Genomic DNA, 16,960 nt, shown 5'->3' with positions numbered 1-16,960 from the left:
TTAGTTAAAAGTGAATCTAAAAGAAAAGTATTAGATTAAATCCCTCATTGAGTCAAAGAGTGCCAAAGTGGTATAAGTATAAAGATAAGTATAATGGTTTGGAATCATGAGTATTAAGGGCAACTCATTATGTGAGGAGGGCGGGCAAGTCCCTTAAAGACCCCAAGGTCCTTATTTTTCATTTTAAAAATGAAAGATTAGGATGGGACCAACAGTGTTTAATCAGTGGGTTAATAAACCCACTATGGCCACAACAATGTGAATATACTTAACACTACTAAACCATACACTTAAAAATGTTTAAGTCTGTAAATTTTATGTCTTTTGGCACAATTAGAAAGAGATTTGTTGAATAAACGAACTTAAAAAAATGCAAACAAACAAAACAAAAAAACCTGTTACAATTTGAAAATATTTAACATGTTCAAACCTCACTCTTATAAACTGATCCAGGCATCTGTATTGTTAAAAGATTGATTTTGATTGAGACTGAGTATATCCAATGATCCCCAGAACTCTTTGTGCTCTAACATTAAAAGCAGAACTAGCCTGCACACAATCGAAACAAAAATTATGAATAACATACTTTAAAATTAATCAGAAAAAGTAACTGCTCAATATAATTTTTGCAAAAGCATTGTCACATTCATACAGTTCATAACAAAAACTTAACAAAATGGATTTGCTTTAAATAAGAGGCATCATTTTCCTTTAGAAAATGCTGCAAATGCAAAGATGAGACCTAAGGTTTATAAGAACTTATTATTTAATAAAGGATCGCTACTATATTTCTCAATGTTTGAACAGATATAGTTGGTGTATTTGTCACCCATTTAAATAGAAAGTTGCATTTTTAACAGACGCAGAGTTGAAATGGGGCCTAAAAGGCGTTCAGGGCAACGCTCACTTTACAGATGAAAAAAACAAGTGATCTTTCTAGTATACCAAGTTGCAAGAAATTTACATTACCAAATAATCCCTTATCACTCCGAACTGCTGATCAAATAAAAGTGGGCAAGAAAAGTACAATGAACATTTTAAAACTACCAGTCAATAAACAACAGTATTCTTACATGCCTATAAAAAGCTCCAGGCTCAATAAGATTTCATACTTATGAATGTTGATATACTTTTGCTTACTTCCACGCTGAACTCCAACGAAATCATGACAAACTATTCATTACATACCTATCAATCTTTTAAAATGTTTTGAGAACATTTCTTTTCCACTAACCTCTGAAAACAAGCCTGTCTACTCCACTTGTAAATGCAGTCTGATACTGACACTACCACTTCCCCCTAAACAGCAAAAAGTCCAACAACTTATAAGGTGAATATGACTAAAATTGTGTTAAAATGCTTACCATTTGAAAGCAAATGATGATAAAGTGGATTCTCTGAATACAAGAACAGTTCTCTCTTAATGTTACTTAATAAATACTTTGTTAAAAAAAGGTTTTCACTCATTTCTGCTACAAAATCTAACAACATATGACTTGGGTATATGTTTTTACATTTGAATACAAGTGCCTGGTGAGAGGAATTCACAGTCCTTGAGGAAAAACAACTCCAGAACTAAGAAAGCAGATACCATTTTCCATTTTTTCCACTCCATTTCCCTTATGCAGTTTCCCTGATTCCTAAGAGTTCCTGAATTAATTCCAAAGTATCAGCAGAATCAGAGAACGAAATTTTGGATTAGAAGAAATAAGTCCTTTTTAAAAATCAGGTCATAATTGAAGAGCTAAGTATCAACATGAAGATAGGATCACTAAAATAAATTCATTGATGAGATGCTAGATTATAATCCGACTACAACTGACCTGGCCACCAGTTTAAAATGGATAATGACAAGAAACACGTAGTCATAGCTTTGTACAAAGAAATAATAATTAGGTTTCTAGAAAAATGTTCTATAGACACATGGCATAACTGAGTAAGGGGAACAAGTGAAGCCAAGGAAACAAGCCTGTAGTACCAGCAAGATTTCCGATTTTATAAACATCAGGCCAAAAGGCACTAAGTGCTAGCTAGGCAGCCAAAGAAATGAGACAAAAAAAAAAATTAACTGAAAGATAATCTAGACCAACTACCAACAATAACATCATTAAAAAATACAAAATTCCATTAGAAATGACTGGAAATCACTTCAACCAGCCTATATTACATGAATATCATGAGCTTGAAAAAGCAGCTTTCTAAAACATTTTGCTTATCATTTCTGATCTTTATCACTGTAATTCAGTTGTTCCTTCCTAACCACTTTACAATAGAAATCACTTTGTAATACAAAACTTTTCTTACACCCCGTTCCTAAAACCCACAATATAAATGTTGAGCAACATATACGCTGTTATTTGTCTGGTAAAAGGAAATACCAGCATCCTCCCAAGAATCAGAATTACTATAATAACCTTAATTGATTGACAGTGCTTTCACACTTATGCCTCAAGAAAAGAGCAAACAAAAATGAGTAAATCATTATTCTTTTTGGCAAGTAATCCCAGAATAGAGTTTTACTCTAAGAAAATTATGAAAAATTAAGTTCAGCAAGCAGGTATTATGAAAATGTCAATGCATCTTGTTTAGCTGAAAATATTTAAAGTGAATAATCCAATGAAGAAAGCTGAGGTAGGGGGAGTATCAAATTAGTAGAGAGACAGGGTTACAAGGCAGTACTGAATCCAAATACTGAAGCACAATTTTGAAGCAGCAACTTCTAGTTATCTAAGGGATTTCATCTGGAAATAATTTTATCACGAAAAATTACAAACTTTGATTACCAAAGTGCATTTATAGTGCACGTCGAAATCTTACCCCTTTTGTGGATTTGTAAAAAAAGCATTATAATCTTAAGAAGTAGAAACCAAGCTTTTAAAACAGTTTTCACAACAAAATTTATTAGAAGAATAGTGGTTTTGAAAAGTCTAGCATCCAGTGAGAACTACCATACACAACATTACAGCTGGGAATGTTTCTCCAAAATGTCATGGTCAAATAATACAATGGAACCATTAAATCTTACACATGCACGAAAGAACTAGCGCGACATAGAATGCAAAAAAAAGGGGACCACATGGATTAAAATCTTAAGTACTCATCACATACATTAAGACACAGCTTATTTTTAGTCCAGTCAAAAATCAGAACTGCATTAAAAAATTTAATGTAGTGCAATCAAACCAAAAAACTTAAATTGTGATCATAAGTGCTCTACTACATAAATGTTGATCATAGCAAGGAACAAAAAGTTCAAATCACACAGTACAAAAAAAATCTGTAAATAAATATAAACTACAGTACAAGAGAAATATTAAATTATACAATTCCGTCAAACTGTAAACAGTATATTGAAATGAGGTCCATAAGAGTAAAGGGGGTTCCTGTTTTGTTGCATGACACTTGAACTTCTAGAAATCTGAAAGATGCCATTTTCCGTATCTTCAAAGGCTATGGGTTTTATATATGGAGAATTCCTTTTAGATGTAAGATATCAAATACTAAAGCAGAGGAATAATCTGTTTTGTTAACCACAGACAGTACTGCAGAAAACAAAAGGAGTTTTAAAGAATAAAGACCTCTAACAGACAAGTCTTAACATTAGAGATGCAAAGGGCTAAAATACTGGAATTAGAACTTCACATCAAAAGAAACTTGTCATTGAGGACTTCTAGGCTACAAAATATACTGACAAAATTGTCTGCTGATATGTAGTCCTAGACCTCTGCTAATTTTTTGACATTTACATACTCATGTTACAACACCAACTTTGGCAGAATCACTACTAATAAAATCAGAGCACTCCTGGCCCAACGGTTCCATCACAGTGGCCAGTGCACAGAATTCTCTAGACATTGCATAAACTAGAATGTAGAGGTCAGACACCCAAGGACCAGTGCTTGAATTTAGTAGTAGTATGGTGAAGAAGCAAGAGCCACATTGAGGAAGAACTACATCTGTTATAGTTTACAGAAGCAGCAAGGAATGTCGTTTAATTGTGCTGGCTATTAGTGGCATTTAAAAATATATAGTTTAACTGTGTGTGTATGTGTATGAGTTGCATGTGCTGGCTATACATTTATGCACATTTTGTCTTTTTAAATACACCGTTAACAGGAACCCCCATATTATCTGCTCAGTAGTAATAACTGAATATATAGAATGCCACTATAAGAGTGTGAGGCACCGTGTGCTGGAGAGTTATATGCAGCTTTAAAATCTGTTTGGCTGAGTTATACCTGGATACCTGAACTGAGTTTTTAAGTTGACATTCATCAAGGATGTGCTACCAGCACGTCAAAATAAAAGCAAAACAGAAAAATACAAGTCACTGTTAGGTTTAAGAATAGCATCAAAGTACCTGAATTGAGTGAGAATAGTGTGTAAACTGTCCCTGAGGGTTTTTAAACAGTGTGTACAAGTCGGATTCCTAAGAACATTAGCTATATTTAACAGTGTGGACTGATAAAATACCAATGTTTGACAGTTTAAAGTGGAGGTTATAAAGAATTATACGCAAACACTCCGAATGTATAGTTTATACGTTTCTTCTCAAAGCAGCAACAAGCTGCTGTAAAGTATACATCCCATCAGAACAAGCAACATGTGGGAGTCAGACAAAGCTTTCTATCTTAGTCTGGTTTTCTGACAGCACAGCATATCAATATCCAATGACTATATCTTTCCTAGATCAGAATGTAACTATAATTTTGACTAGCAATATAGGATTAGACTTTTAATCAAACACTTTGCTATTACATACTAAAATTCCTTAAACTTACTAATGCTGGTATACTAACCTAATTATCCCCCCCTTCATTTTAGAAATATACCCTTCCACAACTTAAAAACATTAAGATCCATTTTCAGTCCTCTGATGTAAAAAGCATGTCAGTGAATTAGTATTAAAAATTTACACAGTAAAAAGGCTTGAATTTCAGCCAAAGATTCTAAATACTGCTCATTCCCTGAAGACTTAAAGGGAGAGAGAATCCCTACCCATTTTCCTAGTGATTTATTTTTCTAAAACTGTCTGACACAATTTTTCATTTTGGGGAACTTCCCCCTCACCTCCTCTCAAATTCCAAATTCTTAGCCTGAAATGCTTAATGAAATGGGGAAAATGAGGCAATCACTTGGAATTGCTTGAAAGGTACAAAATGTTAGTCTTTTTAAAAAATAAGACAAGAATTATTCATATAAATGTGATCTGACCCCGTCATGGTCATGGTAGTATGTAGTATGTTTTATATTTTAAAATAATCACCCTAAAACTTACAGTACCTAAGACTCTGAAGATAAATTAAGACTTTAGTGTTGTAACAGAAAAAGTGCTGAATTATCCCTTTTCTAGTACTTTAAACATTTCAGACAAGTGCTTTCCTAGTGACCGTAAAGTTTACTATATACCCTTCCACCAAGCAGGAAACAAAGTCACCTGGATGAAACAAAAGACTTTTAGGAGTGTAGCACCGGGTATTTACCAAATAACAGATGTTGCTCAACTCATTCTGAGGGGCTAACAATATTCTAGATTGAAATTCTATTTGGCTATTGTATGTTAAAAATCCCTGCCCTACTGTGTCAGTGTCCTGTGTCCAACCCTCCCGCCCCCCTCCCCCAGTCCCCTTACACACTATCCACTGAGAATCTAATCTCTAAAGAGATTATTTTAAAATTTATGTTTTCAGGACATACCTGAGAAAGGGTGCAATTATGCAGAACTAGGAACCCAAGACTGCACTAATACTGGTTACAGGTTCATAAATTCTTTCCCAAGACAAATCTAAAAAGTCTAAGAGGTATGGATCTTCAAATATGTCTTACTGCTTTAGATTTTTTTGGTATGTGTGTAGGGTCATTTCCAGTGTTGAAAAGATCATCTTGAGCCTGTTCAATGACAGTTCAAGATGGGGTAAAGAGTTTAATTCCATATTCAAACAGTAAAGATTAAATATTATGATTATAATATTTGCTACATCCAATAAGTTTATGATTAACTAAAAGTGCTTGTTTTTCGGCTTTTATTGATATAGCTATAAATGAACTGGAAACCTTAAAATTACCCTCCTAATAGTTGCAGAATTAACTCATATTTTATTGTTTGTCAAGCCAACATTAATTTGCCTTTACTCTCACTTTTCAAACAACCTAAGATTTTTCTGACTATCAAATGAAGATGGCCCAACTTTACCATGTTATCTATACTGCGACTCATTTTTAGTATTGTAGGGCAGAATCTTTAGCTTTTCCTGATCTACATACTTTCCCCATCCTACTTCCCAACTCCCTCCTCCAATCTCCTTCATAACACTTCGGGCACACAGCTACAGGGATAATGTCTGCTTCTTTAAAAGGCAACTGCGAGTTTATTTGGGAATAAGAGAGAATATGCAAAGAATTTCCTCTATTTTCCCTTCAGTCACCATGTTCACAAATCCTACTTAAGTCTCAAGGACAGAATGTATCCAAAAAAAACCTAAGAAGACTTTGGAGGTCTGCATTCCTTGTACCACGGATTATACTTTTTTCCTTTTCAGTAGAGCTTGAAAGCAATTAGATTTTAAAAAAATCCCTATATAGCTTAATAAAGTTTCCAAATGGGCTGTTTGGTTGAAGCCATTAAGTTAATAACACTGGCTTGACCGTAGTATTAATGAAGACCTAATTATAATGGAAAGGTAACACGGAAAACAATCTTTGATATCTTCATGAAGGTCAAAATTTAACCTGTAACTTTTAATGTCTCCTATAAAAGACTAAGTGGAACAATTCAGTCTATTGCCATATTCCATCACCAATGACAGCAACCTGAATATATATATATCAGAAAAGGATGGTTCACATGAAAATAACCTCTGGCATTTAGTTAAAGAAAGAATAATTTCAAAAGCAAAGTATGTAGTTTCAAAATTAAATCTACAGGGATAATAGCTGTTAAGAAAATGACACTGAGCTGTCATATCTGCCGTAACTACTCAAAATAATTTCAGGTTCTGACATTGGGCTGACTCAATAATTTGTTTTATAAAAATAACTGAATCCAAGCTTCACTATTACGGGTCAATGAAATATAAGAGACTCACAAAGGCTTAGAACCAAGCCTCGCACCATGTGCTTACTTGGGGCAGGGGGAGTACACACAGCTCACTAGCAGCTCCAAGGCTGCTACGTACTGCCTAATGACAGAAGGTAGTTATGATATGGGCCTTTGCAGGTAGTCATTTTTAGTTTAATTTACAGTTCTCTCCAGAAAGTTGGGAACTAAACTTCTCATTGTGCCTTACTGTTTTACTATCTGATCCCATATAGCTCATCTTATATATAGCTCAGGTAAAATGTTGGGGAATGGAAATGCCAATTGGTTGAGGTAATGGTTTATATAAGATAACCAGAGTTCTAAAAGCACTTCAATATTGTAAAGTAAAAGTGTACCAAATAAAGCTAATACACACTTCACACTTGTTGAGCTTGCTCACCAGAACTGAACAGTAATTAACTTCACTTAAGGACCCCTATTATCACACAAAGCCTTACTCATATCCATGATCTGCTGCAGCAAAGGTTTATCAAGCAACATCTAAACTTCAGAATAACAACAAACTTAACATTAAAAAGTATTATACACAAATATAAATTATTTTTCCTGAAAGAGAGACCTTGTCCTTCATGGTATTTGGGGAACAGAATAAAGTGTATAGCTCATCACAAACACAGTTCAGTCACCTGTAAGCCTACTAAACAAAGTAATATAATACAATACATTACTGTCAAGCTTGATGACTGTTTCAAAAGTGAGAAAGCTAATGATAAAAATACCAACTAGATATCCTTCCACGGAATTAGTGTTTTTGATTTTATAGTGCCATAGCTTATCTACTCTACATCTATGTTCTCTCATAAAAAAATGTAGGAGTTGATTTTAAATACATTATCTCCTAATATTATTTTGAGTCATATCATATAGTTGGAGTAATGTCATCATCCGCCTACTGGAAAATGAAAGGAGAAAAGGCTTTTGTGACAAAGATAGCTGTGAACTATACTTTCCCATACCATAAAAATGGTCAGCTGTTGTTTGGGCCATGCAAAACTCTGATTAGCAGAAATTAAGCATGCGAATAGACCAATCTCTATTACACATTTATGAGGATGTTCCCAAACTAGAATATCTACACTGAAAGTGCCAATTCAGAATAGTGGCAAATCAAGAGGGAAATCAAATATTACGGGATCACTGCGGCACCAAGACTGACATGACAGCCAGCCACGTGATGAGCCACATCCAAGAAACGCATGGTATAATGGAACTCTGAACACAAAATTTAACATTAAAAGTGCACCTGAATATTACAAACTAACTTTACAAAACCTACAATAAGGTAAAATATATATCTTTTGAAATATTCAGCAGCTTTCTGTATTTTTTTAATTTTTTTTTTTTTTTTTTTTTTGGAGAGGCTCATGAAATTTAAAAGGGACCACTATCTAATTTCAACCATGCTTCACAAAACAATAATGGCTATTTTATATTGCAGTTACCAGTGTAATGCAATTAGTGCTTTAAAATAATCTACACTCAAAAAGAAAGAGACCGACCGACCTTTGGAGGAAATATGCTTATTCAAAAGCTTCTTGGAAAAGAAAATTTACCTGAATATCAAGTCATGACTGATCTCAAGTGTAATGTTTAAAAGCTTCACAGACATGAATATTACAATCTTCAGGTCTCAGGACTTTTAATCTGAGAAAGTTTAGAGTTTGGTTTGTTTTTTAAATTCACTTTCTAACCAAAACAAATAATAGAAGTACTCAAATTTTCACTATTTACAACTCTCAGCCTACAATCTGAAATGACACAATACAAGTTCTCTTATTTAAACTGCAGCATTAAAGGGTAGGCACACCATTCTTCTGCTGCTCGATTGTCATCCACTGAAACACACATAGAAAATATTTATGTTAGTAAAATGATCACTCCATGTACACTACAATGACAAAATTTACATAACTCAACTCATACATCACTTTAGAGACTACCACATAGGATTAAAACCTCTCTGAACAGTAAAACTCTACAAAAGTTGAACTTTTAGGGCCAGATTTTTAAATGGGCCTTTAATGATGCCTTTCTGAGGGGATAAAAACAAGCACAAATTAATTGCTCAAAGGACCTTTTTGCAGCAATCTTGGGCTACCGAAAATCCCCAAACATCATGCAAAAAGGTACCATGGCTGCAATTAATTGTGTGTGACAAACCGAGTGTGGAACAAAGGAGGTGTTCCTTCATAAGCTTAGTCCTTTGCTTTCAGCAAAATTTCTATAACTTCCTTCAACTGCAGATGAAAACCATACATTTCATTAAGTATTTTTTATTGCAACTTCCAGCTAGGCTAGAAAATACTGCAGAGTCATACACTGCTCTGAACCCAAACTGCTTTTTCTGTTGAGAAGACTAGAAAGCTAAGAGGAAACAGGCTCAGTCATCCACTGATTAAACTGCTACACAAAATAACCAAACCAAAAGAGGAACCCAAGCCCAGGCTATGTCAAGAATGTGTGTACTTTAATAACAGCAATGGTGTGCCTAACCTTTGAACACACAGGTTGCTGAGGGAAAACTATCCTTAACCTAATTAACTGCTCCAAAGTTTCCAGGCAAGAATTTATGCCTTGGGAACATCTGGACCTACTTCTCAAACTGTCAGTATCCATCAGAAATCATCAACCTCAATTTAACGCTCCAAGTTTTGATTTTATTTTACACAAAAACTCCAGTGATTTTTTTGTTTGTTTTTGGTTAAGCATTTAGAAGGGGCTGACCACCTTTCTCAGCAGATTAGAATATAGGGTGTATGTGGGGTGGATTTTGTTTTGCACAAAGAATAATTTTAATTTGGTCAGAATATAAAATTAAATTTCATGGGCTTTATTTACCTGTTATTCTTGCAAAAAAGCTGTAGAAAATAAACATTCCAAACCTTATCACTGTAATTTTAAAAGCCCATCTCAAAAAAAACCCTTAGGTGTTCTTTAAGGAGTGCTTATACAAAACATAATCTGAAAGGTCCTGAACTGTGTGCTAAACAACCATAAAAATCAGCTAAATACCAGAAAAAGTTAAGAAGGATGGTATGTAGGATGCCAAAAAAAAAAATAAAAAGAAAGAAAAAAAGAGTTCAAAGCAACAAATAAAACTAAAAAAACAACCCTGCCCCCTTGTACTAGTATCTGAATTAGTTAAAAAAGAATTGCTAAGGAGCTTGACTTCTGATTGAATTATTGTTAGAACTGAAATGCAACCTAAATCATTTTAGGTTACCTTGGGGTTGTGTTCTTTCTCTCACCACAAACATGGATTCTTCACTTATGTGGATATTTGAGCAGATTACTGAGGCTGTAAAATCTAGATACCACTTTTGCAATATTATAATTACTCACACACATTTCCCCCCTATTTCTCCCATTCCCCCCAATAAACAGATCTTAAATATTTTAAAATAGTTGCTGCAACTGACATTTAGTTGTTAGTTAGCACATGATCAAATCTGTAAAAAGATTTAAGAATACAAAGAAACTTAATTTGCTAAAATGAGGCATCCTCTATTGTTTTATGTAATGTACCCTGACTGCTCCTGAGTAAGAACGGAGCTCGTCCTCCATGAGATAAGGCTATATCCTCACTTGTTGGTGAGACCAAATTCTACCCTTAGAAAATCCCAAATGAAATAACAGCAAAGGTAGTGTTACAACGTAATTAACTGAAGCATTTTTGAAGGTAGTGTGTGCACATTTTCCACCTCCTTCTCCCCCCTGGGTGAGCACTAAATAGATTGCTAATTTGTTAAGTAAACTTAATAGTGAGAAGGAAATCATAAAATGTTAATTGACCCAAATAATTATTTATCATTGAATAGCCAAATTTCTTAAATTCAAAAGTTCATTGTTCTTGGTTTCTTTAGTTTAACCCTTAAATTAGTTGAATCTCAGAAGAAAAAAATGTGAATAATTTTATAAGATGGCTTTCCAATTTGCAATGATAAAGCTCCCAATATGAAAGAGGTGGTTTCTAAAAGGGGGCTTTTTTCTTTTCTTTTCTTTTTTTTTTAAATAAAGGCAAATATAACTTAAGAAAAAAAAAAGAAAGAAAAGCATGCAGGCTCTACAGGCAAGGAGTCCACTTCCATGTATCTGTTCTCTGTGAGGTAACTCAATTCTCTTTTGTAGAGAAACATGCAAAAGGCCAAACAATATCCCGAGCCATACTGCACACGAAAATTTTAAAATATGCAACATTCAGAATGCACCTTTCACCCCTGTACACACAAGTCAATGCAAAATCTGCAAAGAAACAAGTGTCACAGTAAATGAAGTTAGGTGCAAGCAATGACAGCTGAACAATGCAGTAGTGCTCACCCAGTTTGTACAGTAATTGGCACTCTACAGTATTCCTACTCATTTTTTGATTCATTTGCACTTTGTGCTGCCTCTCCCTGGGGATCTAATTCAATCTTTACAGAAACATCTGGCCCCTCCGACCTCATTAACTTCATCTTTTTCTTTGGAGGGTTTTTCAAAGTGCCCAGCCTCTCCTTTACTTTGTACTCCAGTGTACTGTGGGGAATCCCATAAATACTCTGAGCTTTGGAAACACTCATTTTTCCACTCATAACCACTGAGATTGCTTCCTCCAGTATCTCACTGTTGTACTGTCTGTAACGCCCTCTTTTCTTCCGAGGCTGCTTGGAGCCAGGATCTCCTTCTTGATCCGATGTGGGATATGGCTGTCCAGAGGTAGACTGCTCAGCATCTGAGCCCCAAGAATCGGGTCCAGCATCTAACATGCTTTTTCTATTTTGTTTTGGAAGAATAGCCCTTAATTTTTTACTAAGCGCGCTCTCCGTTTGTGAACCCATTACCAAAGAGCTATAGCTGTACTGATCACCAGTGCGATTTTCCCAAGAAAGATCCATTCCTCGAACTTGTGGTATCTTTAAATCTACAGGAGATGAATGGCTCACATCCTTTTTCCCATCTTGTTTTGCTTGAAGTGCCATTTTTGGAAAGGCAGAGTTTTCTGCAAGAAAAGGAAGGTCACTGATGTTGTTGAGTGCACCATTTCCCCTGAACTTCATACGGCTGAGGTTGAACTCATAATGTGGTTTTGCCCAAGAGGCTTCCCTGGATAATATTAAGTGTTGTCCATGATTCTGTAATCCAGATGGTCCAAGGCTGGCAGCTGTGGACAATTGGTTTCTGCTCAGTAGTTCTTCACTAATCTGCAGGGATCGAGCCAGTGGAACTTTGAGTGATGTGGAGTGTCCAAAACCTTCCCTGGTTCCATCCTGTAAGCTTCTTGGAGGTACCCCATCACCACTCCGAAGTCCGTCTGGGCGGTACTGGCTGGGTCTCCCAGGTCGCCTAATTGGATGGAAGGAAACTGATGTGAGCAGGACTTGCACAGGTAGGGAGGGATGGGTGAGGGGACCACTCCTTTATTAGAAGGCCTTGCTTGGGTAACATCACTTTGTGTTATTTATTTATTTTCTCTAAAATTTAAAAAAAATGGTCTCGGCAGTTAGTTTTAAACTTGTTCACAAAAACAAAAACAAAAACAAAAAACAAAAAAACAAAAAGAAAAAAACCAGGAGCTTTTGGGCAAAGAAAAATTAAACCTGTCAGCTGGTCTCTGGTTGGGTTCACAAATATTCGGAGAAAAAGTTTCGCGCAACTGTCTGAAAATAGCACCTTAATTATTAATTACAAAGTAATCATCAAGTCTCCGTAGATCTACAAAGAATTGTGTTACCAACGTGACGTTACCACTAAACAAGTACAGTAATAAAAGAGTAAGCCAAATAATTTATTTTAATGCAACATAATTCAACATTCATGACAACCAGCTATAAAACTGGAACAATTTACATTGGTGGAACCCATAGATAATTGCTCATTTATCCCACAAACAAGTTGATGTTCTTATCAAAAATCAAACAATTCCAAATGACATTTCTTATTTTGCTTGGGAAAAAAAACCATGACTACCAGCCCCATGGGGGGGAAACCCCAAATCAAAACAAAACAAAATACCCATCGAATTATAACTTACCACCACTTCTTCATTTTAAAACACCATTAGTTGCAGATACATAAGTACCACTGATTTTCCATTTGAAATAATCCAAGCTTTAAAGAAACTACCCTTTATTTCCCTCAAAACTTTGTTCGTTAAAGTCTACTCAAAGTAATTATTGTCAGAGGTACATAAACAATTTTTTAGCATTTTTCTTTAGTTAAAAAAAACTCTTCTTCTTAAAATACCAAACATTAATTTAAAAATTTTAAGTGGACAGCTTTCAAATAATGTTTAAAAAAATCAACTACTTACACAAAGTTAATTCATAAGGTTTTCATTTTTACAATAGAGAAAGATTATCAATGATAAAACTGGCAACTGGTAAAGCATGCCCAAGGGGAATAATTACATTAACTAGGCACAAAAGTGGAACTCTGCAGAAATAACGGTAAACCAGCTATGTTCTCCAAAAGTCTACAGGGACTCTGACGTTACCAGTAAATAACACATAACAATTCAGCTAAAAGATGGGCAGTACTGCCGGTGCTTTTGTCTTCCAGAAAACACTACCACAATAAAAACATTTACTTTCCATTCAGAGGGACAAACACAGCAATTTCAACAATATAATACACAGACCTGGTGGCCAAGTTTAAAGTGAATCTTAAGCAAGGGATGCATTTATGCAAACAGCTCTTAGGCTTCTCTTACATGTGTCCTTAATTACATAACTCAAGTTTTTTGACATATAAATGGAACCAAATGATTTGGGACCATGATGACTTAGATCTATATTTAGTATGAACTACAGTGAAAAAAAAAGGGCTTAAGAAAAAATGGTCAGTAAACTATGCAAAATGGATTAAATTAATATGTTATTTTTAGACTGAATAAAGGAGGAGAGAAAAAGGAAGATGATGAAATTTTAGAGAAAATAAAGGGAGCATTTCAGAAGTCAGTAAAGGAATCCTTCAATTTGAAGGTAATTAAGAATAAGTTGAAAAAGGTTAGTCCATTTGGTGTCTGCTTACTCCTTTGGTATCTAAACATCTTCCCCATGTTGATATTCTAAAAGTTAAATAAACCTAAATATTAACTAACTTACCAAACTTATGTTTCATATCTAGATGAAGCTTATTTTTGGTCATAACACAGTTTTATGGAAATGCTTCCCAATATGGCATCTAAGCATCTTCATTAATACCTGACCATTTAAAATGGCTACTATGTACACACAGAGGGAGAATTAGACAATTCTTACATCATAAAATTAGGTGGTCAGAAAATTCACTTTAGTCTGCTAATCGTTATCAAAACTGAGCACGTAATAATGTCTTGGCAGCCTAAGATGGTTATCTATCAACATCTACAACCGTTCTTATCTAATTAAAAACAAAAAACACACACAATTAATTTTCTGAACTGCCACACAGAATTAAAACTGCAGTTCAAATCAACAAACGAAACCAAACCAAACCAAACCAAACCAAACCAAACCAAACCAAACCAAACCAAACTGAACAAGAAAAAAACGAACAGCCCCCATACTCCATTAGAGATACCAAGTTAAATATTGGAGCCCAATTTTCATTCAACAACCTCAGCACATAAAATACTGCCTTTACATGTGAACTCTGGAACTATTTAGGTTGGGTTTCACACTCCCAAACACTCAACAACAAAAAGTCCAAAGACGTTCTTGCCATATTCCTGATTATTTACTATTTGTACTAAACTGGCAAAACTGATCTATATTTGCCAATTCTAGATTTCAGATTGTGCTTTTACTTGATTGATAGACTAAAAGTAATTTTACTAAAGGCCCACCTATAACAGTGTTATCCTAAAGGATCAAGTTTTAAAACATACAGGGGAGATTGGCATCAATCTTTGATAAATTGTCCCCTATAAAACTGTGGAAGGCCACAAATATTTTCCCTTACCCGTTCCCTTGAGTACTGGAGCAACCTGGAGAATGGCTCAGGGAAGTGCTGCCAGCACATGGACTTTTCTTAGTGGACAGATCAAGTACACCGTCTGTAGAGACACAAAGAAACACCTGAGGATATTAAAAACTGGGAGCAAATATGAACCGAATAGGCTAAAAATGTCAAAGCAGTAGGCTTAGTCAACTAAACAGATAAAAACTAGCCATATATTTTGAGTTACGAAACCAATTTATTAATAGAATCAGGATATTTTTCCTCCTGAAGTGACATAAATTTAGCAAAGTTTGTTATATGTCATATATCCAAGGGTTAAATATTTCATTAATAGGGCAAAAGAAAAGGTAAAGCATTAACACTAAAGATGTTAAGATATAGTGAGATATTAGAAATAGCAGTTTACACAGTATGAGGTTCTGCAATGGAACTATGAGACGTCATTTTCTAAATTTACCTTGATCAAAGTATATGAGTTTAATGCCACAATGTCATATGAATTATAAAACCAAATTTCTCAAGAGCTAAGTCTACCTGAAACACCAGGAGTACATAAAAGTTAGATTTGAAAAAATTTAAATACAAAAGTCATTTTAAAAACAAGTTTATACGGTTATAGTAAACATATATAACTGTACAAAATAATATGTAAGATGAACCAGTTGTTAACTGTTTATAACTTGCATGTATCCTAATTACTCTTCGCACACATCTGCAAAACTTGTGTATTTGGAGTCAATCTTTTGGGAAAAATCAGCAGAGATTCAAAATTTACTTGCTGATATTTATAAAGGCAAGGTTTTTCGATGAATAAGCTATTATAAATTGATGGGCAAAGTTTAAGGAAAGAAAGAAGAATGAAACAGTCTTGATACTGATGGGAGCCTCGGGGGATAACCATTTTTTTCTTTTACTGATGCTAGACCAAATCACAAATTCATGTTATTAGAACATAAAATTAGAAGACTTTATTCTCCCCCAAAGACTTTTTTCCCCTCATAGACATGTCTAGAAAAGAAAACTCATAGTCTGAATAACTTTTAAAGCTGCCATTCTGTCCAAAATTAACAGAGAAGAAAGATAATACTCAATGCCTCTGATTTTCAGTTGGCCAGCCGAGATGCCTGCTATCTAATTATGTTAAAAATCACCTCAATATAGAACCCACTTGGGACTTGTATCTGAGGACACTGTAACTCCCTATTTCAGGCAGTTAGAAATAAATATGCAACTGAATTTATAAACCAAAAAAAGCCCACAACTCATACACAGTGTTGTCCTTTAGAGTCACTAATATTTCTAAAAACGTAATTATAATCTTATAGAACCAAGTATCCCATTAGCCATCTAACCCAATTAGATACCTAACAAGCAAATGCACTGCTTAAAATATTTCCAGCCAAAGACAGTACTATTTTCAGAGTCTGTCTAATCATATTATAGGCAACATATTTTAAATCTACCACTGAAAATACTGTGATTTAAGTTGAAAACACATTAAAATTCATTAGGAAATATACTTTTAAAAATTTTGTTTCATTTAAGGTTTATATACTATAATCCTATCATCTAGTTCAAATTTCTCTTGGTAAGAGCATGCCGTCAACACAACATACCTCTCAAGCATAACACTAGCCTTAAGAAGTTAGACCAGTTTGTATTTTTGTATGTTAATCTCCATTATTAATACTTTAGATACAACCTCTATGCTGTTATTCTATTGTAAACCCAAAGCTTGTAATGCAATATTTAGAGCAAACAGATTTTTAATGAAAGTTACCAATCTGTGGTAAAGAAAACAATCCTCAATAAAATAGAAAAGAACAACTTTACAAACACCATAACCAAAGGTACAACTAGGAGGTCTAGGAGGCCTCCTGCTAGGAAATCTCTCAGAACTTAAGAGATTTTGATTGCTGTTCACTACACAGAAAGAGAAAG

At 34.5% G+C, this 16,960-nt stretch overlaps 1 protein-coding gene across 7 annotated transcripts in view; it reads right to left on the bottom strand.

The window, feature by feature from the left end:
* Positions 1-16,960, bottom strand: part of LCOR (ligand dependent nuclear receptor corepressor) — a 125,977-nt gene that overhangs the window by 15,921 nt on the left and 93,096 nt on the right. For 5 of the 7 annotated variants that reach the window (XM_068548284.1, XM_068548287.1, XM_068548285.1 and 2 more), the window contains one exon: positions 15,020-15,113. In XM_068548284.1, coding sequence (XP_068404385.1) covers positions 15,020-15,113 — 94 coding nt within the window. Of the gene's footprint in view, positions 1-8,486; positions 12,422-15,019; positions 15,114-16,960 lie in introns of those variants that run through there. The other 2 variants (XM_068548290.1, XM_068548289.1) reach the window with 2 other exon arrangements.

The sequence above is a fragment of the Eschrichtius robustus genome, chromosome 7 (genome assembly GCF_028021215.1).
Source record: "Eschrichtius robustus isolate mEscRob2 chromosome 7, mEscRob2.pri, whole genome shotgun sequence".
Classification (NCBI taxonomy): Eukaryota; Metazoa; Chordata; class Mammalia; order Artiodactyla; family Eschrichtiidae; genus Eschrichtius; species Eschrichtius robustus.
Note: the sequence above shows the minus strand (reverse complement) of the source record. Positions and strands in the feature narration are given on the sequence as shown.